The sequence below is a fragment of the Oryx dammah genome, unplaced genomic scaffold (assembly GCF_014754425.2).
Source record: "Oryx dammah isolate SB20612 unplaced genomic scaffold, SCBI_Odam_1.1 HiC_scaffold_1, whole genome shotgun sequence".
In the NCBI taxonomy this organism is placed as follows: domain Eukaryota; kingdom Metazoa; phylum Chordata; class Mammalia; order Artiodactyla; family Bovidae; genus Oryx; species Oryx dammah.
In genome coordinates, this window is record NW_024070185.1 from 74,823,011 (window position 1) to 74,850,602 (window position 27,592).

Genomic DNA, 27,592 nt, shown 5'->3' on the forward strand with positions numbered 1-27,592 from the left:
TTCAATGCTATTCTTTCAAATCATCACACACTCGCCTTCTCCCAGAGTCCAAAATTCTGTTCTTTATATCTATGTCTCTTTTGCTGTCTTCTTTCTAAATTCCATATATATGCGATAATATACTGTATTGATGTTTTTCTTTCTGACTTACTTTACTCTGTATAAGAGGCTCCAATTTCACCCACCTCATTAGAAATGACTCAAATGCATTCTTTTAATAGCTAAGTCATTGTGTATATGTACCACAACTGTCTTATCCATTCATCTGCTGATAGACATCTAGGTTGCTTCCATGTCCTAGCTATTGTAAACAGTGCTGTGATGAACACTAGGGTACATGTGTCTCTTTCAACTCTGGTTTCTTTGGTGTGTATGCCCAGCAGTGGAATTGCTGGGTCATAAGGCAGTTCTATTTCCAGTTTTTAAAGGAATCTCCACACTGTTCTCCACAGTGGCTGTACTAGTTTGCATTCCCACCAACAGTGTAAGAGGGTTCCCTTTTCTCCACACCCTCTCCAGCATTTATTGTTTGTAGACTTTTGGATAGCAGCCATTCTGATCAGCGTGAGATGGTACCTCATTGTGGTTTTGATTTGCATTTCTCTGATAATGAGTGATGTTGAGCATCTTTTCATGTGTTTGTTAGCTAACTGTATGACTTATTTGGAGAAATGTCTGTTTAGTTCTTTGGCTCATTTTTTTGACTGAGTCATTTACTTTTCTTGTATTGAGCTGCATGAGCTGCTTGTATATTTTTGAGATTAATTTTCTGTCAATTGCTTCATTTGCTATTATTTTCTCCCATTCTGAAGGCTGTCTTTTCATCTTGCTTATAGTTTCCTTTGTTGTGCAAAAGCTTTTAAGTTTAATTAGGTCCCATTTGTTTGTTTTTGCTTTTATTTCCAATACTCTGGGAGGTGGGTCCTAGAGGATCCTGCTGTGATTTATGTCAGAGAGTGTTTTGCCTGTTTTCCTCTAGGAGTTTTATAGTTTCTGGTCTTACATTTAGATCTTTAATCCATTTTGAGCTTATTTTTGTGTATGGTATTAAAAACTGTTCTAGTTTCATTCTTTTACAAGTGGTTAACCAGTTTTCCCAGCAACACTTGTTAAAGAGATTGTCTTTTCTCCATTGTATATTCTTGCCTCTTTTGTCAAGAACAAAGGTGTCCATAGGTGTGTAGATTTATCTCTGGGCTTTCTATTTTGTTCCATTGATCTATATTTCTGTCTTTGTGCCAGTACCATACTGTCTTGATGACTGTAGCTTTGTAGTAACTTTGAAGTCAGGCAGGTTGATTCCTCCAGTGCCATTCTTCTTTTTCAAGATTGCTTTGGCTATTTGAGTTTTTTTTGTGTTTAAATACAAATTGTGAAATTATTTGTTTTAGTTCTGTGAAAAATACCATTGGTAGCTTGATAGGGATTGCATTGAATATATAGATTGCTTTGGGTAGTACACTCATTTTCACTATATTGATTCTTCTAATCCATGAACATGGTATGTTTCTCCATCTATTTGTGTCCTTTTTGATTTCTTTCACCAGTGTTTTATAATTTCCTATATATAGGTCTTTTATTTCTTTAGGTAGATATACTTCTAAGTATTTTATTCTTTTCATTGCAATGGTGAATGGAATTATTCTCTTAATCTATTATGGGCAGTGTGGGGTCAATTCAGCTTAAGAGAGTTCCTTGTTCCAGCTTGTACTTGTTCTCAAGGTCTATAGGCCCCCTCCAATGCATAGTCAATGTTAACTACAGGGTTTAATCTGTTGCACCTGTCACTTCCAGAGCAGTTCCCTCTTGTCTATTTTGCAAGTCTCTTCAATGTCTAATTTCTGCCCTGACACAAGGGGGGAAAGGGGGTCACTTATTTAGGCTCACTTGTTCAGTTGTGTTGTGGGGAGGGAGGGACACTGCAAACAAATATTGCTGGTGTGTGTGTGGAGTGCCTGCAGTGTATGGACCACACTGGGTCTGCCACAGCTCAAGGCAGCATGTGCTTCCCAGGTCTATACTGCTCAGGCTCCAGGGTGCTCTGCAAGGGCATTGTCTGAAGTGGGCCCTACGTTTCATACATCTCCCAGGTCTAAGTCCGTCAGGTTCTCGTGTACTCTGCAAGGGCATAGACATGGATTGGTGTGCATTTTGCACCCTTCCCAGGTCCGAGCAATTCAGGTGACCAGGTGCTTGGCAAGAGCTCTGTCCTGGGGGACTGTGCATCTTAATCACCTCCCTAGTCCCAGCCACCCAGGGTGCTTTGCGAGAGCACCATCTCAGATGTGCCATGTGTCTCCTCTGGGGAACTGATCTCAGGCTGCAACCCTCCTGGCAGATGTCAATCCTATCCATCCAGGATCCCATGAAGACATGGTTAGCAACTGGAAGCATGCTCACAGTTTGGTGGAAGATGCTGTCTCTGGGGCTGAGATTGTAGCAGCCCCTTGCCTTCTGGTTCTGGCTGTCACATGCCTGCCTCCGGGAGGGTGGGGCGAAGGGGGCTTGTGTGAAGTCAGCTAGCTCTCTTCTGGTATTCGTTCAATCCATTGTTTTGTGAGTGGGCTAGGCTGAACATTAGCGCTTTTGTGGGAAAGTTCTCTTTTTTTTTCTCTCTCTTTCTGGTGATCCCACAGTTCAGGTTGCTCACTTCACGTTAGCTTCTTCAGATTGCCCTCAGGCATTCAGACTCAGTCCTTACTTTAAGCACTGATGATACAGCCTGCATCTGCCTGCCCAGTGCCCCACTCACTGGTGGTGGATGCAGGTGTCTGGGCTACTTCTCCACTGGCAGTTGAGGTTAGGCTTTGAACAAGCTATTAAACCTGGAACTCAATGTCCTCAGTGGTAAAAGTGGGAAACTTATACTTTCCTCAGAGAAAGTTTGAGAATTCGATTTTCTTAAATAATGAAGAAGAGGTTAATAAGCTACACAGTCAAAAAACATCAGTTATTATGGTTAAACAGGACAGTTTATTATTAATCCCATTTTACAGATGAGAAGCTAACCATCAGAATCATGAAGCCAATTGTCCTAGGTGTTACAGGAAGGAATTGGCACAGCCTCAATAAAGACTTAGGTCTCATCACTCCTGACTCTTACTGTTCAGTGCCTTTTTGGTCTTCATCACTATGTTGTATGAGGGCAAGAAATTCTTGTGTCTCCTCTTTTTTTATTAAAATATTTATTTATTTATTTTTGGCTGCATCAGGTCTTAGCTGTGCATGTGGGATCTTTGTTGTGGTGGGTAGGCTCCAGAGTGCTTGGACTCAGCAGTTGCAGCCTGCATGTTTAGTTGCCCCATGGCATGTGGGATCTTAGTTCCCTGACCAGGGACTGAACATGTGTCCCCTGCAATAGCAGACAGATTCTTAACCACTGGACCACCAGTGAAGTCCCTCTGTGTCTCCTCTTGCAAACTTTATCTTAGTATAATGATTTGGGATGACATGGAAATAAATAAGGACAGGGACTAGGAGAATCTATTACTCTAGCATAAAGCAAAGGATTGGTCCATTCAAATTCTGTAATACAAGCATTGTATTATGGTCTAATGACCTCTGGAAATCACATATAAGGTTGACATTGATAATACTTTTCCAAGAAGAATGCTGGGGAGAATTCTTAATATGTCAGAGGTTTAAACTGCAATAACCCACAAAATACATTTGTCACTTAATCTCATTCAGTATGAGCACTGAAAGGAGCATTAAACGTTATCGTATGACTGATAAGAGAAGCAAAGTGATGTGCCCACATTCACAGTGCCACTTGCAGGGATGATGATTTTTTAAGTACCTATTTTCATTTTAGCTAAGATATTTCTATTAGTTATGGAGACAATCCACATGCAGGAAGTGAATCCAATACTTTGCTGGAGAAAATGTATATCAGCAGGTGAGAGCCTATTTATTTTAAGCATGTCTTCCCAAACTGCATTCAGTGACGTCAACTTGGCAGCTTGAAACTGGTAATGGTGGAAATATTTATACTATGGAAATTGGCAAATATCAGAAATCCTCCTTCTTTCCTCCCCTTTCCAGAGCCTGCTTTTTTTTTTTTTTTTCAGGCTGTGCCAGGTGTGGCATGTGGGATCTTACCCCCATCAGGGATCTAACCCACAACCTCTGCAAGGGAAGCTCAGAGTACTAACCACTGCACCACAGGGGAATTCCTCCAGAGCCTGTTGTTAAACACCTACCAGCACACCACACAGTAAAATGGACCCTAATCTTTAGAAAACAAATAGAACAAAGGCCAAAACCAATCACACCTTTGCTTTCACTTCAACAGGTTCTCTCCCACCCTGTGCTCTGATCAGGGTTCCTCTAGATCTGGAACTTGCTACAGAGAAGAGAAATATTCATTTCATTTAATAAATATCCAGTGAATACATGTAACCTGTAGTAAGCTGGGTGAAGGACTACATGACCAGGAAAGACTGTTGCTGCTGTCACGAGAAGACAGTCCAGCAGACACATGGGACTCGAGGGCACTTGGTAAAGACATGGAAAGAAAACTGAGGTTTGATGGACAACTGTTCAAGGGATCAGAAATATCCATTAGATCTATGCAAAAGATATGCTGCCCTTAGAAAAAGAAATTGAGGCCTTAAAAAAAATTCCTGCCAAGGAGTCCAATTTGATTCTGATATCTGATCCATTCACAGCTTCAATATGATTCCCTATGTTTTTAGTTGCTAAAAATTTAGACGCACTGAGATACTGAAGCTATCCCTCAGTCGAACTGCCCTATACCTACCTTCTTGAGTTTCTTTATCGTCACCTGTAGGTCTCCCACTTCTGTCTCATATTGACGCCTGAGGTCACTGAGGGCTTCCTCAGCTTTGCGTTTTTCCTGGAAAAAAAACCACACACACACAACAAAACCAATCTGTTGATTTAAACAGGCTCTTCAAAATACTATAGGTGAGAAACATTTTGTGTCAAACCAAGAGAGTTGGACTATAAAGAAAGCTGAGTGCCAAAGAATTAATGCTTTTGAACTGTGGTGTTTGAGAAGACTCTTGAGAGTCCCTTGGACTGCAAGGAGATCCAGCCAGTCCATCCTAAAGGAAATTAGTCCTGAATGTTCATTGGAAGGACTGATGTTGAAGCTGAAACTCTAATACTTTGGCTACCTGATTGGAAGAGCAGACTCATTGGAAAAGACCCTGATGCTGGGAAAGACTGAAGGCTGGAGGAGAAGGGGACGGCAGAGGATGAGATGGTTGGATGGCATCACTGACTCAATGGACATGAGTTTGAGTAAACTCCGGGCGTTGGTGACGGACAGGGAAGCCTGGTGTGCTGCAGTCCATGGGGTTGCAAAGAGTCAGACACGACTGAGCAACTGAACTGAACTGAACTGAAGGCTGATCCCAAATCTTCTACACAGAGATGGTGAGAAGGCATAAGGGAAGTAACCAAACTTAAGATGCCCAACACTTTCAGAATAGAAACCTACAAGAGGGAAGGAACTGCGGAATCCTACAACCTATATATATATATTACCTGGGGTGACACCTCTAAGGCCACTACTTGATTGTGATAGAGGGCTGCAGCACATCAATTAACTAGCTAATTAAATACTGCTATGTTTAATGAAAAGCTCTGGCTCAGCCAAGGGCCCCATCACTTGCCTGAGTCCCATCATGTTATCAGGAAGACCTGGTGTGTTCAGTTTTTCCAAGAGTCTCCCTGGGCTTCCCTGGTGGCTCAGATGGTAAATAATCCACCTGCAATGCAGGAGACCCAGGTTCGATCCCTGGGTTGGGAAGATCCTCTGGAGGAGGGCATGGCTACCCACTCCAGTATTATTGCCTGGAGAATCTCATGGATAGAGGAGCCTGGTGGGCTACAGTCCATGGGGGTGACAAAGAGCTGGATACAGCTGAGTGACTAACACTACTACTATATCTTCAGTTCAGTTCAGTCGCGCAGTCATGTCTGACTCTTTGCGACCCCATGAATCGCAGCACACCAGGCCTCCCTGTCCATCACCAACTCCCGGAGTTCACTCAGACTCATGTCCATCGAGTCAGTGATGCCATCCAGCCATCTCATCCTCTGTCGTCCCCTTCTCCTCCTGCCCCCAATCCCTCCCAGCATCAGAGTCTTTTCCAATGAGTCATCTCTTCACATGAGGTGGCCACAGTACTGGAGTTTCAGCTTTAGCATCACTCCTTCCAAAGAAATCCCAGGGCTGATCTCCATCAGAATGGACTGGTTGGATCTCCTTGCAGTCCAAGAGACTCTCTAGAGTCTTCTCCAACACCACAGTTCAAAAGCACCAATTCTTCGGTGCTCAGCCTTCTTCACAGTCCAACTCTCACATCCATACATGACCACAGGAAAAACCACAGCCTTGACTAGACAGACCTTAGTCGGCAAAGTAATGTCTCTGCTTTTGAATACACTATCTAGGTTGGTCATAACTTTTCTTCCAAGGAGTAAGTGTCTTTTAATTTCATGGCTGCAATCACCATCTGCAGTGATTTTGGAGGCCAAAAAAATAAAGTTTGACACTGTTTCCACTGTTTCTCTTATTTAAATACAAATCACACCAACTGCAAATTTCCATGCAAAGTGCTGCTCACAGGCTGGTACTTCTCATATGTATTGCCCCTGGTGCAGAGAATGGCAACAGGGCACCCTTGGAGGTCAGGGGCTGTAGCTCTCATGAGCCTAAATAGTTCTTAATTTTCTTTTTCTCTTAACATATTATGGAATTTTATATCCTGTGTTCTGTATTCAAGTAAAGTTTTAAGTTTATAATGTAAAACTGAGTGTAATAAGACCGAAATAAACAGAGAATATATCAAGTATGTGGATCATTCATTATTATTAAGATGCCAATTCTCCTCCAATTGATCTATAGATGCAATGAAGTCCAGCTGAACCCCAGCAGAGTTTTTTTTTTTTTAAGAAACTGACAACCTGAGTCTTGGAGAAGGAAATGTCAATCTGTTCCAGTATTCTTGCTTGGAAAATTCCATCGACAGAGGAGCCTGCAAGGCTACAATCTGTGGGGCTGCAAAGAGTTGGATACAACTTAGGAACTAAACAACAAACAACAACCTGATTCTATGGAAATTGAGAACCTAAAATAGAAACTTTGAAAAAGAACAAAGTTGAAGAATTGATTTTACTTGATTTCAAGACTTATTTATGAAGCAACAGTCATCAAGACAATGCAATCCCAGCATTGTTGCCATTGTTGTTCAGTCGCCGAGTCGTGTCCAACTCTTTGCCACCCCACGGAACAGAATGGAAAGCCCGAAAATAAACCCAACACAGATAAAGAAAAATGATTTTGGACAAAGTGTAAAGGCAGTTCAACCGAGAACAGGTAGTATTTTCAACAAATGGGCTGAAACAATTAGACATGCACACGTAAAAAAATATGAACTTTGATCCATACCTTGCAAAATGGATCCTAAATGTGAAACCTAAAACAATAAACTCCAGTATTTTGGCCACCTCATGCGAAGAGTTGACTCATTGGAAAAGACTCTGATGCTGGGAGGGATTGGGGGCAGGAGGAGAAGGGGACGACAGAGGATGAGATGGCTGGATGGCATCACTGACTCGATGGACGTGAGTCTGAGTAAACTCCAGGAGTTGGTGATGGACAGGGAGGCCTGGCGTGCTGCGATTCATGGGGTCGCAAAGAGTCGGACACAACTGAGAGACTGAACTGAACTAAACTGAAAACAATAAAACTCACAGAAGAAACATGGGAGAAAAATCATTGCAACCTTGGGTTAGGCAAAGATTTCTCAAATATCAAAAGCAGGATACATGAAAGAAAAAACTGACAAACTGAACTGAAAAAAAAAACAAAAAATGTCTACCCTTTTGGAGACACTGTTAGGAGAATGCAAAGATAAGTCACAGTCTGGGAGGAAATATTTACAGATAAGAATATATAAACAACTCCTAAAACTCAATAATAAGAAAACAACCAGGGACTTCCCTGGTTCCCAGTGGTTAGCACTTCATGCTTCCACTGCGAGGGGAACAGATTTGATCCTTGGTTGGGGATTTAAGAACCCACACATTTTGCCCTGTGATGTGGCAAAAAAAAAAAAAGAAAAAAGAAGGCAACCAAATGGAGTTTTAAAAATGAACAAAAGATTCTGACAGATGCTTCACTGGAGAAGACACCAAATAGTTCTGACAAGGAGGGGCTGAGAGGCAGGCATGACACAGGGGCGTGGAAACCAGTAGTATGTGAATGTAACCATTATCTTGACTGTGATGGTGGTTCCTCAGTATATACGTAAATCTCATCATATTCTACTCCTTGAGTATATCCAGTTTATTGCCTGCCCATTACACCTCCATAAAGCTGTTAAAGCATATTCTTTTTAAAAACTCTAATTGACACAATGGGATAAACACTACCTGTGCAAGAGGAGTCAAGGTCAGGAGGAGGTGAATGTGGCTGGAGGACTACGGCAGGGCACTGGGGAGAAGGGAAGGCTTTCTCTGAGCTTTGCAAAAATTTAGGAAAGTGGAAAGGAGTCATCAAGGCCAAGAAAACAGCTGGAGTGAAAGCACAGCAATGAGCCGTGGAGAGCCAGGCGAGACATGCTTAGTAGAGGTAAGGTACGGAAAGTCTTCAATCAGCCTAGACATGTTATTCCAGACAGACTAGGAGACTGGGACAGACTAACAAACTGGTGTCATCCCACGGTCAAAGGTGCTCTGTTGGCGGCGTGTGCTGAGGTTTTCCGAGACTGTGTCTGTGCAGTGACTCACTGGCTGCTTATGCCATTTCTGTGGAACACAGCAATGCTGCTGTGGATGCCATGTATGCACCACCCCTGTACCAGAGCCAAGGAAAGCGAGGAAGATGTTATAATGAACAAAACATGAAGTTATAGCGGGTGGTCTGTGGTCAGGTATCCACTGTGTGCTAGTGTGTGCTTAGTCATGTCTGACTGCGACTCTGTGGACTGTAGCCCACAAGCCTCCTCTGTCCATAGAATTTTCCAGACAGGAATACTGGAGCAGGTTGCCATTTCCTACTCCAGGGGAGCTTCCCCACCCAGGGATCAAACCAGCATCTCTTCTGTCTCCTGTACTGGCAGGAGGATCCTTTACCACTGTGCCACCTGGGAAGCCTGGGTATCCATTACCAACAACCAATTTGGGAAATACTTAGCTGGATGAGGCAGAGATTTATTGCAGAACAAAACATGTGCTTGATATGTGCGATGGATGAATGAGTGCAGATTAAATGGCTGGAGAGGGGAAAGGCAGAAAAATTAGGATGTTATTGTTTTTAGACTAGAAAGATAAAGGGCTAACAAAAGAATGAGATAACCATTACATTAACCCTGGACCATGGACTCTGAGCCATTTACATGACATGATATCCAAACAGTTATTAAATGTGTTATTAAGAGATAAGAGAACAAAGAGACCTGAAGGCATATATGTGGTAAAGCAAAGCAAGGTGAAGAATCTGAAAGGTCATAAGGTACACAATGAGAAAGAAGAGAATGGTAACAGCCATGGTGCCCCTACCACACCTCAGCACTAGGCTAGGCAGGCATATAGACCATCAGGCTCCACCCTCCTTAAAGCAGGTTGGTGGCTTATCCTATCTAAATTTGGAACAACAAAGGCTCAGAGGTCAGGTGATTTTTCCAGTGCCACTTAACTGAGATGGGGCAGAGCTGGGAGGCAAACTAAGCCCTGTAGTTTAGTTGCTGAGTCCTGTCTAACTCTCGTGACCCTTGGACTGTAGCCCACCAGGCTCCTCTGTCCATGGGATTCTCCAGGCAAGAATACTGGAGTGGGGTGCCATGCATTCCTCCAGGGGATCTTCCCAGCTTAGGAATCGAACCCAGATCTCCTCTACTGCAGGTCTACCAGAGGCCAATAACCAGGCCTGTCTCACTCAATTTTTTTCCTTCTCAGAGTTAATGGGGAAAATAAACAGAAAAAAGAGAATATTCAACCTAACATTAGCTACTCAAAAGAAATATGTCTCTTTTCTGTTTTCAGTAAATATTAATCACTCAAATATACTTTATAAGGAAGAAAGACAATTATTTCTCCTATGGAAATCACTAAAGGTAACACCCAACTTCCAACTATGAGAGTTCCTGTATTGATAAGTAAAAGCATATCCCACCGTAATAGAGTGTTTTAACTTCATTGTAATCTATTTACTTTATATTATTTATTTATTTGACTGCCCAGGTCTTAGTTGTGGCATGTGGGATCTAGTTCCCTGCCCAGGGATCAAATCTGGACCTTCTATATTGGAAGCTTGTAGCCTTAGTCACTGGACCCCAGGCATGTCCTTGTAATTTAGATTTAAAGCAGTAGTGGCCATGGGCTGAGAGACAGCGGTATTAAGGGTGAAGCCAACCTCCTCTAAGAAAATGGGTTCAGCCTTCTCTTTTAGGCCTCAGCTCTCCTGTCCCCTCTTCAAGGAGGCCCCTGACCTCCAAGTCTGAAGCAGCCTGTCTACCACACATGATATTTCTTTACTGAGCTTGTTACCATCTGAAATTAGCCCCTGTATTTGACTGCTTATTTTCTCTCTGTCTCTTTTTCCTTCATCTATCCCCCTCAAAACCAGCACCAACAAAGCCCTTGTTGAGAGTGCCTGTGGCAACCTGGATGTGCTGTACCCAGAGAATGCCCCGTGCCCCGTACATAAAAGGTAGTCCAAGGATTCATCGCATAAACAGGCTGGTCCCACAAACTCACATCTTTCCGTGTCTTGTGTTCTGCAGCCTGAATCCTCTGATCCATTTCCTCTTCCAGCTCACTCAACTGCATGGCTGCCTTGTCCTGGGCTCTGAAATTCAAGAGGGTACACACCTTTTCATTATACTCTTGGCCTTGCAGCATGAAGAGAAAATTCTGACCTCAGCTATTTCAAGCTATTTTACAGATGAGAAACCTACCATTTAAAATAATATTCCCCATTCCTTCCACATAATAAAGTGAGATTGGCAATTTGACCAGCTGTGTGTAAAGGGACATTGAAACTAGATATTAAATAAATGGAACAGAATAGATTAAATGGTATCAAACTATACTGTAACAAAGAACAGAGAAAGATACCAGATTACTGAGAGGCTCTCAGTAAATTCTGAAAATTTTTTTTGCTGCTGAGCTACAACACTGAAAATCTTTTTTGCCACTGAGCTACAACACTGGATAAGAAAAAAAAAAAAAACCTCCATGGATAGATACAATTCTGAAATTTTATTACATGAAACACACAATGCTATATGCTACAGTTAAATGGGAAAAAAGATCTCAAAAATTATTTCTAGTCAGTTTCCTAAAGTTTTGCAATGTAGATATTGTTGCCCTTTAGAAAATTCCTATTTCTTTTATGAATTTAATAAATCTTATTTCTATGGGGGCAGAGCATACTGAACTGCCAAAAAGTTAGAAACAGGAAAATTTCTTTGAGATGATGTTCAGATAGTTTTATTTAATAATTGTCCAGTATGAAGACATCTGTCACTTTACAATAATCGAGGCTTCAGATTAAGCCCTAAATTTTATTTTTGTTCTATCTCAGCTTGATGTCCAATTATCTAAATTTTCACATGCATATGTCTTGTCTACTCAACTAGATTGTGACTTGAAAGCAGCCACCATGAGACTTAGAGTCAATTTACTTGTCCCAGTGATATGGTGTTGATAAAAGGAGAAACAGGATTCAGTAGAAGCCCTTTGTCTTCCAACCTAATGGCTTCCATCACACCATCCTACCTGCTTTTAATTCGTTTACTCCCTCTCATACAATTTGTTCATTAGTTTAATTTCTACATAAGGTTCCAAACAAGCATTGATGGGTAAAGGGAAGACCCCAAAGTAAAATTCTGGGTGACTTATCACTGTTTTCGGCTCCCGTTAACTTTCTCCTCACCTTACAGCCCGCTGAGGTTATGTTAACCAAGTCTGGACTGTCATCTAGTTTTAGTCTGTTTAAAACACTTGCTATTTCAAATGCAGGCACCATGTATCTCCACAGAAACTTTCAGGTTTTATTGGTCAGCTCTGGGACTGTAAGCAGCTAAGCCACATGTTTGTTTCTCCCTTTATATGTTCATTTTCCTTAGCCATTTCTTCTAGACATCCAGTGCCAAACATCTGGGCATTCAGGACTGCTCTCGAATGTATCCTCTCTGCCTTCTTAACTTCTGAAAAACTCTTTTTTTCTTTCTTTCATTTTTTTTTTGGAGGGTTAAATCAGGGTAGTCTATAATGACACATTGTTTGCCCCAGTAAGACTCAGTCAGTCAGTTTAGTCGCTCAGTTGTGTCCGACTCTTTGCTACCCCATGGCAGTAAGACTCAACTCCCAGTAATGTGTCCGGCATGCTGGGAATGCACACTTTAACCTTAGTCCAGGGCTCCTACTTGGACACTGGGAATCCCTTCTTCAGATGCAAGGGTGGAGTAAAAAGACTGAGGCCCTCCCCGAACCCAAAACACATGAGGACGGACGGTCTTTAGTCAAGAAGATAAGAGAATGTTTACACGAGTCACCTAAACACCTCAGTGAGCTTTCTGTCAGCTCAAAGAAGTGGCCTTTAAGAGGCCTTGTGCTTAGACCAGAGCCTGACTTCGGGTCCCATGCACAGAGGTAGAGGGGAGAGACGCACCAAGAGTTCCACTCCCTCCACAGTGGAGAGCAGCCTGGCTGGGAAGGAGAAGAGAGGGGAGAGAATGCCATTCTTTCTTCCCAATGGGTTTACACAGGACTATCCTTACAGGCCACCTGTGTGAATGTGTGTATATCTATGTGTGTCCCATGTATCTGTGTGGGTACATGTATATACAGGGAGTGAGTGTGTTTTCACTGATGTTTGGATTGTAACATATAAATTATATTTATATTGCAAATATAAATTTTTCTTTGGCACTGCATTGCTGTTAAAACCATTAAGAAAGTCTGTGTGAGCCAGCTACGGCTTTCATAAACTATCTGATGAGAGTCAGGGGCTAGAGGTTTTCAGACTTTCAGTTTAAGCTGGTAAGGAGGGCTAGAGAGAGGGAAAGGAGCACTGCTGGGCACTCACCATGTGGTAAGCCCAGTGCCAAGGGCATCACCCATGACTCACCCATGAAGTCTCCACACCCTGAAGATGTGAAAATTTATAGCCTCACTTTGCAGCTGCAGAACCTGAGACTCAGGGAGAGTAAGTAACCCACCCAGAGTCACTCCCCTGTCAGTGACAAGGTCAGGCTTCAAATAGAGTCTCTGCCTGCCTCTCTCTGGATGAAAAGTTTCCTGTAGGTTTCAAGTGGCTGGATATAAGATAATGAAACTCTTTGAACAGTTCCGTATGGATCACAGCCCTTGAAAGGTTTATATGATAGGATCATGGGGACATGCTGATGGACTGCTGGCTGACGCTACAAAGTACTGCCAGACTCAGCTTCCCTCGTGCTGGCTTAGTTCAGAAGGCTCCAGATTCCTCGGGTTTGGGCAGTCCCCCCATATCATAACATGATAATGTGTTTCATCTTTGTGCCACTCGGTCAGAGAGCCACTTAAAGGATCCCTTCTGCCATGGAGAGAGGAAAGACTTTAATACCTCTTCACTGCAATGGCCAGGTTTTCCATTTCTGTGCTCTGAAGTTTGATCTCACGGATAAAGTTCTTTATAACATGTTCATATGGTTGAATCAGTCTTGGCTCCACGAGGTTGATGTTTTGATACAAGGTACTAACTTGTTCTTTTCTGTCCAAAAAAAATTAAATTAAAAATTAAATAAAATCAAGTTAAAAAATTCAAATTTTCAGAATATGTTTCGGAAAGAGATATATAAGAACCAGGGAAGAAAAATGTAACAAAAGAATGACCAGAATGGAGGGAAAACAGAAGTCAGAGATGTTAATGCATTATTCTACATATTATTATTTTTTAACAGTGAACAGCAACTTCATTTTTTCCCAGCTTTATTATGATTGACAAATAAAAACTGTATACATTTAGGTTGTACAATATGATTATAAAAGGTGTACAATGTGTACAAAGTGGTGATTTAATATCAGAAGATGGAGGCCTTCTTCACAGGTCTGATAGGGAAGGATACTTTTTGTCACTGCTGGTTATTTCCTTTCTTTCACACATAGATTTATAGAAAAAAATTAGGCAACCAACTAATTACTTATAACATGTTCCACCAACCCCTATAAGACATATTTCAGACTTTATGATCATAAAAGTACATATACCTATAATTTTATAGTCAGTTAAAAATTATTTCATTTATTTATATGTGACAATCCTCATACCTGTTATTATTTGTAAAAGCCAAATATTTTGGGGTCATTTCAAAAGAAATACTGGCAAGACTGGGCAGCTGACTTGCTAGGGAACAAAGGACTGAGTCAGTGAGGCTAGTGGTGTCCTTGACCCAAGTCTGGGAGCTCACATGCTGATAGATACTGAGGGAAGACCATGTGAAGACACGGTCACAGATGGCCAGTGACAAGCCAAGGGGAGAGGCTCTCACCTGCAACCCTCCAATACCTTGATCTTAAACTTCCAGCCTTGAGAATTGTGAGAAAATAAATCGCTCTTGTTTAGGCCACCCAGTCAGAAATATTTGCTGTCAGAAATACCTAGGCAATCATAGCAAACAGTGAAAGTTTCCAGGTCATATACTGATTGAATGGTGGACTTGGGATTCAAACTCAACTTGATACTACAGATCACATGGCCAACCATTACATTATATTGCTTCCTAGTGGTGTCAAACATCTGAAACTTGGCAGAAGAAATGGGATTCAAACTCGTTCCAATGACTATGAAACACTGCACAGTATCAGGTATACATTAACCGAAACTTAGTTAAACATGGCCCTGAGGTGTGTCCGTGTAGCTATAAACTCTCCCAGGGTTCACTCTTAAAAATAAACTGCTTGATGTGAGTAAAGGCCAATTATGATCCAGAAGAATGGCTCATGTGAAGTATTATTAATAAATCTACAGGAATATGTCAATTTATTTGGTGATACGAGGTACTCATTCCTATCAGAGTTGAGTACCAACACTGCCCACAGTAGTAAGCCTTATATTAAAGGGCAGCAAAAAAAAAAAGTCTACTTTTAGATTGTCCCGTACTTTAATGGATCACTAACTTCTTTACCTTTTTCCGTTTACTGACTACCAGTGGTATACAAAGCATAAAAACTTTCTTGTTAATAGGAACCTGCCTGTGAAGGATGGCCATTAAGGTGGTGCTCTGTGACAACCTAGAGGGGTGGGATGGGGAAGGAGGTTCAAGAGGGAGGGGACATATGTATACCTATGGCTGATTCATGTTGATGTATGGCAGAAACCATCACAATATTGTAATTATTCTCCAATTAAAAATAAAATAAAAAAAGATAGTCAACCAAGAGTCCTTATCTCTTGGCTAACTGCACAGCAATAAAATGTTCAGAAGTAGATGTCTCATAAGTTTCCCTGAATTTCTGAAAATTTCTAAAATAAGAAAGAAGCATAATGTATGTACATTCTCTTGGGTCCTTTGCTGGTCCTGGTATTATACAGAATGTCAGGAATAGTTTACAGTGAAGTGTACAAATAGGTTAATTGTAGGAAATATCTGCCATTAGCAGGAAATATGTTACATGGTTAACTGTTGTATCAGGGACTAGCTGGGATCTACTCTGCTTTTTTTTAAAATTAATTAATTTATTTTAATTGGAAGCTAATTACTTTACAATACTGCAGTGGTTTTTCCCATACATCGACATGATCAGCCATGGGTGTACATGTGTTCCCCATCCTGAACCCCCCTCCCTCCCCATCCCATCCCTCAGGGTCATCCCAGTGCACCAGCCCTGAGCACCCTGTCTCATTCATCAAACCTGGCCTGGTGATCTATTTCAGTTCTAATGAGGTGGATGAAACTGGAGCCTATTTTACAGAGTGAAGTAAGTCAGAAAAATACCAATACAGTATATTAATGCATATATATGGAATTTAGAAAGATGGTAACGTTGACCCTGCTTCTTTTTACAGGGGAGAACTGATTCTTCAGCACCCTAGGCAGGTAGGCTGGAGCCATGTGATTAGTTGTGGCCCATGGAATGGGAAAAGAAATGATGTGTTTGCCACTTCTGTGCTTGGCTGCTAAAATCCTTTGTAAGATGCTAGCTCGAAGCTAGCTGATATTCATTCTCATTATCTCTTTCTTGTATCTATTTCGCTTGCACTCTCACACCCCTGCTCTCTCTTCTCCCCACCCTCACCACTACCTGTCTCCCCCTCTGCCTCTCTCCTCCTTTCCTCACCCTCTCGCAGCTGAAGTGAAAATCTCTAGCATGGCCAAACACGTGATGAAATGTGTTTGGATCACCACACTGAAAGACATTGCCTGTCTACATCAATCTTCCCAACATGAGAGAAAGAAGTTAGTATTTTGTAGGGCTTAAGACTTGGAAGTTCTTTGTAAAAGTAAACTTGGACTTAAAAAGTTGGCATTACACTTTCCTATTTTGTTTTTTTATCATCATCTTCCAGATTAAATTACCTTCTTCCTTCCTTCCTTGATAGCTTCATATTAACTAAACAATAAAACTTCTATGACGAAGGTAAATCTTTACTGCCACCATCTACCCTCTTTCAAAGGAATAAAAGACTATTCTGAAGCATTTATATAGTGAAGCAGACATTTATTAAGCTCCTAGTATATGTAGTCCTGGGGTGATCTCAGCATTTACATGTTCTAGTCACTTAACGTTCATGACAACCCTATGAAGATGTTATCACTGGCATGCTATTCACCACAGAGGAGAGGAGGTAAGTACCATGCTGGTCTCAGAGCCAGGATTCCAATTCACCCCATCTGGCTCCAGAGTCTAGCTCTCAGGGAAGAACTAGCTGTAGGCCTAGAGTAAGCACTAATGTTCAAGGGTCCGAAGGGCATACTTCCAATAAAAAAAAATTGATGTACCAAGATGTTTTGAAAATTACTTTAGAGGAAGGTAGGTATTACTACTATAAGGACCATCTTTATTACAAAGGGACTCCTTTAAAGAATGAAGGCATGACTGAGACTAAGATGAGATCACCTTATCAATTCTTATTCACCTAAAGCTATTTGGGGAAAGCACCACTGCACACGTCCAGCTCCCCTCCTTTTGCCCTCTTGCTTCAACTAGTCTGTATCTGTGAAACTAGAGAACCACTGGGATTATGCCAAGAGACTGGAATGCAGTGCAGTTGGAGATCTGCAAACCTGATGCAAAAAACAAAACAAAAACAAAAAATACTTTATCTGAACAAAAGATGATACCTGGTCCCTCTATGTAAGACCCTGCACAGGCAGCTAAACACCTACGGATTCTTCAGCTCAACAGGCTGGGTGCCACTGCTTGGTGCCAAGACAGTCTTTTGTTCTGCTTCCAAGAGGACAGGAGTCACCAGCCTCTCCCAGTGTCCTCACTCCTGACGTCAAAGGTTACACAAGCAGACCGCACGACAGTGTACACACAGCTCTTGTCTTCTCCTGGCCCTGACCCAGGGTGGTACCTCTGGGTGCGAAGAAGGGTACCCGGTAGTGACAAGGCTCTGAACATTCTGAATTCATTAAATCCAGGGTCTCAGATAAGACAACTGGGCTTGGATTCACAAACGCCGTATAGACCTGTTTACAGGTGTACTGGACAAATACTGGGTAAAAATTCAGGGTTGGGCTGTATGCGTTAGTCAGCCAAGATGAAAAACAGTTTTTTCTTCTGTTCAGAGAGAGTTACTCATACCAAAAATTATCTAATTTAAATGTTAAAGAAAGAGATCAAATGAAGTGAGAAAAACATGCCCTGGATTACCAACTGGTTTTAGATGTCCCTTTTCATCTTCTTGTTCGATAAATTATAAGACTTTGTATAAAAGACAGTGCTAGAGGCAAACTGCTGATGAAAAAGTCACAACTTAAAAATGTAAAATTATCCCTGGGAAATAGACATTGCAAATTGTAAATATTTCCATTAAAGCTGAGAGGGAAATTATCTGAAGTTAGGAGGAAAAAAATAGGTATCATTAAGATGGGTAAAAAAAATTTTAAGGTCACACACTTTCACAGGATTAATGTTTTACATATTTAATATGTTAATATTACATATTAACATAGCACATATTTGTCTATGTTTATATGTTGGTAATATAGAAGGGCCTCAAATGGTGAAGAATCTGCTTGCAATGCAGGACACCTGGGTTTGATTCCTGGCTTGGGAAGATCCCCTGGAGAAGGGCATGGCAACCCACTCCAGTATTCTTGCCTGGAGAATCCCATGGACAGAGGAGCCTGGTGGGCTACATACAGTCCATGGGGTCACACAGAGTTGGACAAGACTGAGCAACTAACACACAATGTAGTAAGGCCAGTATTTAGAAAGTCTGGACCCCTTTAGTGTCAGGACAACTCTGGGGACTAGAGTCAAGTACAGGCAACACCACTCCAGGCTAAAGAACATGGTGAACCAGTAAGGTTGGTAGGAAAATTTGGCCCCTAGATTCCACGTCTTGCTGTTTTAAGCATTGAAATACAGAGCTAAACTACTTATTTAAACTATAAGTTATATATATTTAAAACTTTAAATGACTTTCTGTAGACAAAAGCAGAGTATTCATGCCAATGTCTGTATCATTCTACATTCAGTTTAGTTGCTCAGTCGTGTCCGACTCTGTGACCCCATGAACTGCAGCACGTCAGGCCTCCCCTGTAATCATTCTATATTAGGGATGGCTGGAAGACTGATGCTATGACCCTAACATCTGAGCATGGGAAATGAAATACCCACACGATCCAAAGGGCACTATGTTAGATCCTGGAAGTAAAATGCTAAGAAACAGACTGAGTACCTTCCCTTATGGGGCTCACAGTGAAGATTAAGTATAAGATGCTCTGACAGCCCAGAGCAGGTGAACGAGACCAAGCCTTGGGGGATGATGACCTGAAACATGACTAGATGCGAATGAGGCAGAAGTGGGGTATGGGTAACCTCTCCCAAGAACCAATAACCATAGGCTGAGGGGTTTGGAAGCAAGGGAGGGGCCAGCATAAGTTCCTGTAAATGGAAGAGGCTGGGGAGCTTGGAGTGGGGGAGGGGCCAGCAGCATTAGATTGGGAAAGGTATTAACAGGAGCAAGGTGACTGTACAGAGCCTGAAAGCATGATAAAGATAAGACATGCAAGGAAGCAGTTATCTTGAGATGGTGGTAAGACACTGGAAGGTTTAAAGGAAGAGATGACATGATCAAGTTTACATCTTAACTATTCCCACCTTCACAAAGTTCTGGCTGAAGCAGAGAATTAAGCAAAGGATTGTGAAACAAGTTTAAAAGGTAAACCTCAGTCTACTGTAATTTAATCCAGCAATGTGGGGCCTTAGGAATTTTCATGAGCTTCTATTTTCCTTTATTATAGAACATGTAAAATTATAGACAACTAAATGGCAGAAAGTGGAGGAGAACTAAACAGCTTCTTGATGAAAGTGAAAGAGGAGAGTGAAAAAGTTGGCTTAAAGCTCAACATTCAGAAAACTAAGATCATGGCATCCGGTCCCATCACTTCATGGCAGATAGATGGGGAAACAGTGGAAACAATGGCTGACTTTATTTTTCTGGGCTCCAAAATCACTGCAGATGGTGACTGCAGCCATGAAATTAAGAGACACTTACTCCTTGGAAGGAAAGTTATGACCAACCTAGACAGCATATTAAAAAGCTTTGTCGACTAAGGTCCATCTAGTCAAGGCTATGGTTTTTCCAGTGGTCATGTTTGGATGTGAGAGTTGGACTATAAAGAAAACTGGGCGCCAAAGAATTGATGCTTTTGAACTGTGGTGTTGGAGAAGACTCTTGAGAATCCCTTGGACTGCAAGGAGATCCAACCAGTCCATCCTAAGGGAGATCAGTCCTGGGTGTTCATTGGAAGGACTGATGTTGAAGCTGAAACTCCAATACTTTGGCCACCTGATGCGAAGAGCAGACTCACTGGAAAAAGACACTGATGCTGGGAAAGATTGAGGGCAGGAGGAGAAGGGGATGACAGAGGATGAGACGGTTGGATGACATCATCAACTCAATGGACATGGGTTTGGGTGGACTCTGGGAGTTGGTGATGGACAGGGAGGCCTGGCATGCTGCGGTTCATGGGGTCGCAAAGAGTCGGACATGACTGAACAACTGAACTGAACTGAAAATCTGATTGTATAGACAAACACATCAATGGAACAGAAGAGACAGCCCAGAAGTAGACCCACGTAAGTACAGTCAACTGAACTTTGACAAAGAAGCAAGGAGAACACAATGAAGCAAAGACAGTCTTTCAACAAATCATGCTGGCACAACTGGACATCCACATGAAAAATCATGAACCTAGATACAGATTTTATAATCTTCATAAAAACTAGCTTAAAGTGGATCACAGATCTGGATGTAAAATGCAAAGTTGTCATACTCTTAGAAGAGAAGCCTAGGAGAAAATCAGAATAGGCTTGGATATAGCAATGCCATTTTAGATTAACACCAAAGGCATGATCCAAGAAAGACGTAATCAATAACTTAGCCTTCATTAAAATAAACTGCTCTGCAAAAGACAATGTCAAGAGAATGAGAGGATAAGTCAAAAGCTGGGAGAATATATTTGTAAAAGAAACATCTGATAAAGGACTGTTATCCAATATATAAAAAGAACTCTTAAAACTCAATAACAAGAAAAACGACCTGATTATAAAATTGATCAAAGACCTTAATTGATAGCTCATCAAAGAAGATATACAGATGGCTAATGAATATGAAAAAGATACTCTACATCAGATATCATCAGGGAAATACAAATGATAACAATGAACTATAACTATATACATATTACAATGGCCAAAATCCAGATCACTGACAGCACTAAATGTTACTGAGGATGTGGAGCAACAGGAACTCTTGTTTGCTGCTGCTACTGGGCAGGCAAAATGGTATAGCCATTTGGAAGACAATTTGGCAAATTGTAATAAAACTAAATACTCTTTTACCATATGATCCAGCAATCGATTTCCTTGGTTTTTATCCAAAGGATATGAAAACATAAGTCCACACAGATTTATTCTTACAGCAGATTTATTCATAACTGTCAAAATTTGGAAGTGACCAAGATGTCCCTTAGTAGGTCAATGAATTAATAAACTGTGGTATATCCAGACAATGGAATATTATTCAGCAACCAGACAATGGAATATTTTTCAACATTAGAAATAAATAAGCTATCAAGCCATGAAAAGATATGGAAGAACTTTAAATATATATTACTAAATTATTGTTGTTGTTCAGTTGCTAAGTTTTGTCCAACTGTTTGTGACCCCATGGACTGCAGCATGCCAAGCTTCCCTGTCCTTCACCATCTTCTGGAGCTTGCTCAAACTCATGTCCATTCAGTCAGTGATGCCATCCAACCATCTCACCTTTGGTCGCCCCCTTCTCTTCCTACCCTTAATCTTTCCCAGCATCAGGGTCTTTTCCAATGAGTCAGCTCTTTGCATCAGGTGGCCAAAGTTCAACTACATGACATTGTCCAAATGGGAACATTTCGAGGCAGTAAAAGTATCAGTGGTTGTCAGTGGTTGCAGAGCAGAGGGTTGGATGAATAGGTGAATCACAGAGGAGTTTTAAGGCATTGAAGATACTTTGTATAATACCATAAAGAAGGCTACACATCATTGTACATTTGTCCAAAGACACAGAATGTACAACAGCGAGACTGAATCCTAATCTAAAATAAGGAACTGGGTGATGACGTATAAAGGTAGGTTCATCAACTATAACAACTGTACTGCTCTGGTGGGAGTTGTTGCTAATGGGCGAGGCTGTGTACATGTGGGAGCAGTGCGGTATATGGGAGATCTCTGTACCTTCCTCTTAATTTTGCTGTGAACTTAAAACTGCTCTAAAGACTTTAAAAAAATCTGATAGTTATTTCTCTTTGGGAGTAAGAATAATAAATATATTCCTATTCAGGTAATACCAGCAGATGTTTTTAGTTGCCTTGAACAAACAAGACTGTCCTATGTCAATTGAGGGGACATACAAGTTAAATGAAAATGAATGATTTCAAAATTTTTTACATAGTACACGTACTTTCAGAATAAGCCCCAAGTAAGTGGAAAATAAATTCCAGCAGCCAAACTCCAGCAGCGCTGCTACAACAGGGCAGCATTAGTTCCCAGCATTAATTCAAGGTCGCTTTCCAGACAGGATATACCTCTGCCTGCTAACAGCCTAGCGCTGGGCGCCTGTAACTGGAAGTGATTTGAGTCTATGTTCTCACAATAGGTTTGGATCTTCATTAACTCAGTTATGGAACTGTGACTGGTTCTCCCTTCTAGAGAAAACAAACAATGGTCTATTCAACCTGGTGCTCCTCCCTCTAGACTGGGAAAGACATCCAGTCCAGTGGCCTGGGCTTTTTCCAGTTGTTTTGATGCTGCAGAGTCAGAGGATGACCTGGTTCAGGTATTCAACCACTGTTGAATCCCTCAGTTCCCCCAGCCTGAATACACCTTCTGTAGGTAAAATTCCTCCTGGGTTCATGCCACCCTCAAAATATCTTACTTGCCTAAGTACTTACAGGCAGTGGAAGGTCCCTGGAGGAAGGCATGGCAACCCACTCCAGTATTCTTACCTGGAGGATCCCATGGACAGAGGAGCCTTGTGGGCTACAGTCTATGGGGTCACACAGAGTTGGACACAACTGAAGCGACTGAGCATGCACACAAAAGTACTTATTTGGGTAACAATTCCTCATAAAGGCTTAAAATGGAAACTTCCTGGAAGACGAGCATGTTAAGGAGATGTATTAAAAGTCTAGAAACATTTCTAATTGAAAATTGCTTTCTATTTAAAATTATTGAAATTTCAATTTGAAGTTTCAATGGGAGTTTGCCAATGGAGGGAAGAAGACAGAGCCAGCAAGAGGCACTGTGTGGAAGGTTTAGAGATGGCCCACATCCAACAGCTGAGGGCTTCTGAAGTCAAGAAGGAATAGCACACGGGTTATGCCTGACAGCCTGGCTAAATTCAAATGCTTCCTCAGCACATCCTGGTTTCTTGACCCAGGGCAAAACACTTAATCTCTTGAGCTCCCGTGTCCTCAGGTACAGTGTGGGTATAGTACTGGAACCTACCACGAAAATGAGGATTAACTATACTGAAGTACACTCAACAGCACAAGGCACGCTGTAGGTAATTGATAAATGTTAGCTATTGTTACAATCTGTTATTCTTTTTGACTCTTCTACTCAAATGAGTTAGATAGAAGTAGGTGGTAATTTCCTGTCTGCTTCTATCAATACATTGTGTTTTGGAAAAAGGCTGAAAGGAAGAAAGTTGTGTGGTGTGGAAGCCCCTTGGACAGAAATGTCATCTTCTGGGACCAGTGCAAGGGAAACTGACAAATGAGAGTTGGGTCACACTTGAGGTCTGCAAAGTGTATATAATCCAGGGGTCAGTAAATCTTTTCTTTATAGCACCAGATATAAAATATTACCATCTTTGCTGTTACTACTTAACTCTGCTATTGTAGCATGAAAGCAGCCATAAACAACAATCAATGAATGAGCTTGGTTGTGTGCCAATAAAACTTTATTTATACTAACAGGCAAAGAGCCAAATGGGCCTTACTTTGATTCCTGTTATAGTCTATTAGCATAAGGCCCTGAGCACAGGAATGGGGATGGGGCAATGCCCAGGAAAATAAGCCTTTGCTCACATCTTGCCCCTAGGTCCATAACAAATTTTTTCATTTATGGACATCACATTATCAATGTGTTTATATATGCACAGAGTAAACAGGTATATGTGGGAATATGCATCTCTTTATTTCAGAATTCTTAACTTACAATGCACATTCACTCTCCCAATATTTCTCTTCTATGAATTTACCTCAAGTCAAGTCAAATGTAGGCATAATCTAGTAGTGTTAGTGCAATTAGGTGTATTATAGTTATTTTTCACTGAAAATGTCTACTTTAGCAAGAAAGAGAGGGATTGGGAAAAAACTAAAGAGTGTCATGTCAGTTTCTATGCTAAATTTTCCCTTTAGATGACATCTATCACCTTCTCAAGTTTGCCAGGAACAATTCCAGTTTAAGCCTGTTGTCCTGTATTCAGTCCGCTTTAGTATTTATCATTTTACCTTTTCGGTAATCAAAAAGTTACATTAACAGTAACTGTTATTATACCGTGCATTAAAGTTATAAACAGCTGTGTTAAAATAAGCCAAGATGAGTTGGTGGATGTGCGCTTTTCACCTTCGCCGTTCAGCTGGTAGTGAGACATCTGTGCAGTTGGAAACATTCTCATTAACGTGCAGCTAAATCAGAAGACAATCAGTGATAACTCATCTCTCCTTTCCTGACTCTCTCCAGACACAATATAACTAAGATTTTCCTTTCAGGAGTGGGGAAACAGGAATACTCACTGATAAAACAAATTAAGCATAGGCAAGAGAAGCTGGAGACAGATCACTCCGACTGGTCTCAATGCTGATGGAGAACGATGGAGAGGGTTGCCCTGCAGGCCACCGGGAGAAGCCGCCAGTTGTGCTGCTGCCTGCAGATGCACAGTGCTGCAGGGCAGCCTTAGCCAAACTGACAGGAAATTAGGAAATTACAGGCACAGTGTATGTGAAATGGGTATAGAAAACAGAAGGTGGAGAGTCCTGCGACAGAGCAATAGACAGTAACTAGAGTGTCCTTGCTACTGTGATTTAACCATTTTTAGTATGGCTTAATTGTATCGGTAATGCTTTTTATATTTGGGAAATAAATCCATTTAGAAGCAATGTCTTCACATAACAAAAGTGCATGCCTAATACACCAAATTTCCTGTCCTTAATAAAGATGCTGATAAATGTGTAATCTGCTTGAAATATTTAACTGTCCAAGATGGCCAAGAGGGGCCTAAGGAGATATGACAACTAAATACAATGTGGTGCCCTGGATGGAATGATGGAACTAAAAAAGGACACCAGGGAAAAACTGAGGAAATCTGAATAAAGTAAGGACTTTATTTGCTAATGATGTGTCAATATCATTTCAATGACTTTAACAAATGTACTACACCAATGCAAGACGTTAATAATGGAGGAACGTGGATACAGGTTATATACGAACTCTCTGTACTGTCTACACGATTTTTCTGTGAATCTGAAAAGATTCTTATTAGCGTCTTTAAGATTCTATAAGCTTAAAAAAAATGGAGAAGGAAATGGCAACCCACTCCAGTATTCTTGCCTGGAGAATCCCAGGGACGGGGAGCCTGGTGGGCTGCCATCTATGGGGTTGCACAGTCGGACACAACTGAAGCGACTCAGCAGTAGCGGCAGCAGCAGCAGCAGCAAGCTTAAAAATAAGCTTATAGGGGCTTCCCTGATGGCGCAGCGGTAAAGAATCCACTTGCCAATGCAGGAGACGCAGGTTTGATCCCTGATTCGGGAAGATCCCACATGCCACAGGGCAACTAAGCCCGTGGGCCGTAACTACTGAGCCTGCACAGTGCAACTACTGCAGCCTGAGCAGCCTAGAGCCTGTGCTCTACAAGAGACGCCACCACAATGAGAAGTCTACACAACGCAGCTAGAGAGTAGCCCTCGTTTGCCTCAACTAGAGAAAACCCTGTGCAATAACAAAGATCCAGCACAACCAAAACTAAATAAATAAAATATGAAAAAAATAAGCTTATAAAAAAGTCTGTCAATATTTATTCTCCATATGAACCAGAAGACACAAATATGAAGAAGCATCAACATCTTTTAAATTTACATCTTGTATCAAAATAAAATGAATTTGAAAAGGCCTATAATTTTGAAGCATCTATGTATGGGAAAACATTCATGGGTCTTCAATGGAGACAACTTACTTGATAAGTCTTGTCTCATAAAAGCTAAGAAACTTGTCAAGATATTTGTCAAAGAAAGTACTTTGAAGGGAGGCAAAAAACATAGAATTTGTGACAATCAAGGGCTGAAATATTTACAGAAGTCAGTATTTATACATGTCAATATCAAAAGAAAAATAGAATTGAGAATTTCTTCCATTTTATAGAATTTGCTCTAAGCTTATCACATAATTTGCTCTTAAAGTGCTCTGCAGTCCTTGTACAGAGAATAATTTTCTTAATTAAATTATTATGACCTACAGAGAAGAGTCAATTGCTGATTCCAACAATTTCAAGTTTAATAATCATAAAATATAACTCTAAAAAAGACTACAAGTAATTTTATGGGGGAAAAAAGCATAAGGTCACATTGAAAAATATATATATTCTTCAGAAAAGAATGAGAGGTACACATGAAAAAGTAACTGATTAAAACACTTACCTATTTTCTAAAACTAACTATTCTGCTTATGTAATTTTATTTTATTTTTTATTTTTTTTAACTTTACAATTCTGTATTGGTTTTGGCATACATTGACATGAATCCACCACGGGTGTACATGCATTCCCAAACATGAACCCCCCTCCCACCCCCCTCCCCACAACATCTCTCTGGGTCATCCCCGCGTACCAGTCCCAAGTGTGCCATATCCTGCATTGGACATAGACTGGCAATTCGATTCTTACATGATATTATACATGTTTCAATGCCATTCTCCCAAATCATCTCACCCTCTCCCTCTCCCACTGAGTCCAAAAGTCCGCTATACACATCTGTGTCTTTTTTGCTGTCCTGCATACAGGGTCATCGTTGCCATCTTTCTAAATTCTATATATATGTGTTAGTATACTGTATTGGTGTTTTTCTTTCTGGCTTACTTCACTCTGTATAATCGGCTCCAGTTTCATCCATCTCATCAGAACTGATTCAAATGTATTCTTTTTGACGGCTGAGTAATACTCCATTGTGTATATGTACCACCGCTTTCTTATCCATTCATCTGCTGATGGACATCTAGGTTGTTTCCATGTCCTGGCTATTATAAACAGTGCTGCGATGAACATTGGGGTACATGTGTCTCTTTCAATTCTGGTTTCCTCCGTGTGTATGCCCAGCAGTGGGATTGCTGGGTCATAAGGCAGTTCTATTTGCAATTTTTTAAGGAATCTCCACACTGTTCTCCATAGTGGCTGTACTAGTTTGCCTTCCCACCAACAGTGTAAGAGGGTTCCCTTCTCTCCACACCCTCTCCAGCATTTATTGCTTGCAGATTTTTGGATCGCAGACATTCTGACTGGTGTGAAATGGTACCTCATTGTGGTCTTGATTTGCATTTCTCTGATGAGTGATGTCGAGCATCTTTTCATGTGTTTGTTAGCCATCCGTATGTCTTCTTTGGAGAAATGTCTATTTAGTTCTTTGGCCCATTTTTTGATTGGGTCGTTTATTTTTCTGGAATTGAGCTGCAGGAGTTGCTTGTATATTTTTGAGATTAGTTGTCTGTCAGTTGCTTCATTTGCTATTATTTTCTCCCATTCGGAAGGCTGTCTTTTCACTTTGCTTATATTTTCCTTTGTTGTGCAGAAGCTTTTAATTTTAATTAGGTCCCATTTGTTTATTTTTGCTTTTATTTCCAGAATTCTGGGAGGTGG

At 41.1% G+C, this 27,592-nt stretch overlaps 1 protein-coding gene across 1 annotated transcript in view; it reads right to left on the bottom strand.

The window, feature by feature from the left end:
- The window catches only part of RASEF (RAS and EF-hand domain containing), a 79,942-nt gene that overhangs the window by 39,089 nt on the left and 13,261 nt on the right, over positions 1 to 27,592 (bottom strand). The window contains exons 2-4 of the mRNA XM_040244423.1: positions 13,589 to 13,735; positions 10,735 to 10,825; positions 4,763 to 4,858 (exon numbers count right to left, since the gene is read on the bottom strand). Of these exons, the coding sequence (XP_040100357.1) occupies positions 4,763 to 4,858; positions 10,735 to 10,825; positions 13,589 to 13,735 (334 nt within the window). The remainder of the gene's footprint in view (positions 1 to 4,762; positions 4,859 to 10,734; positions 10,826 to 13,588; positions 13,736 to 27,592) is intronic.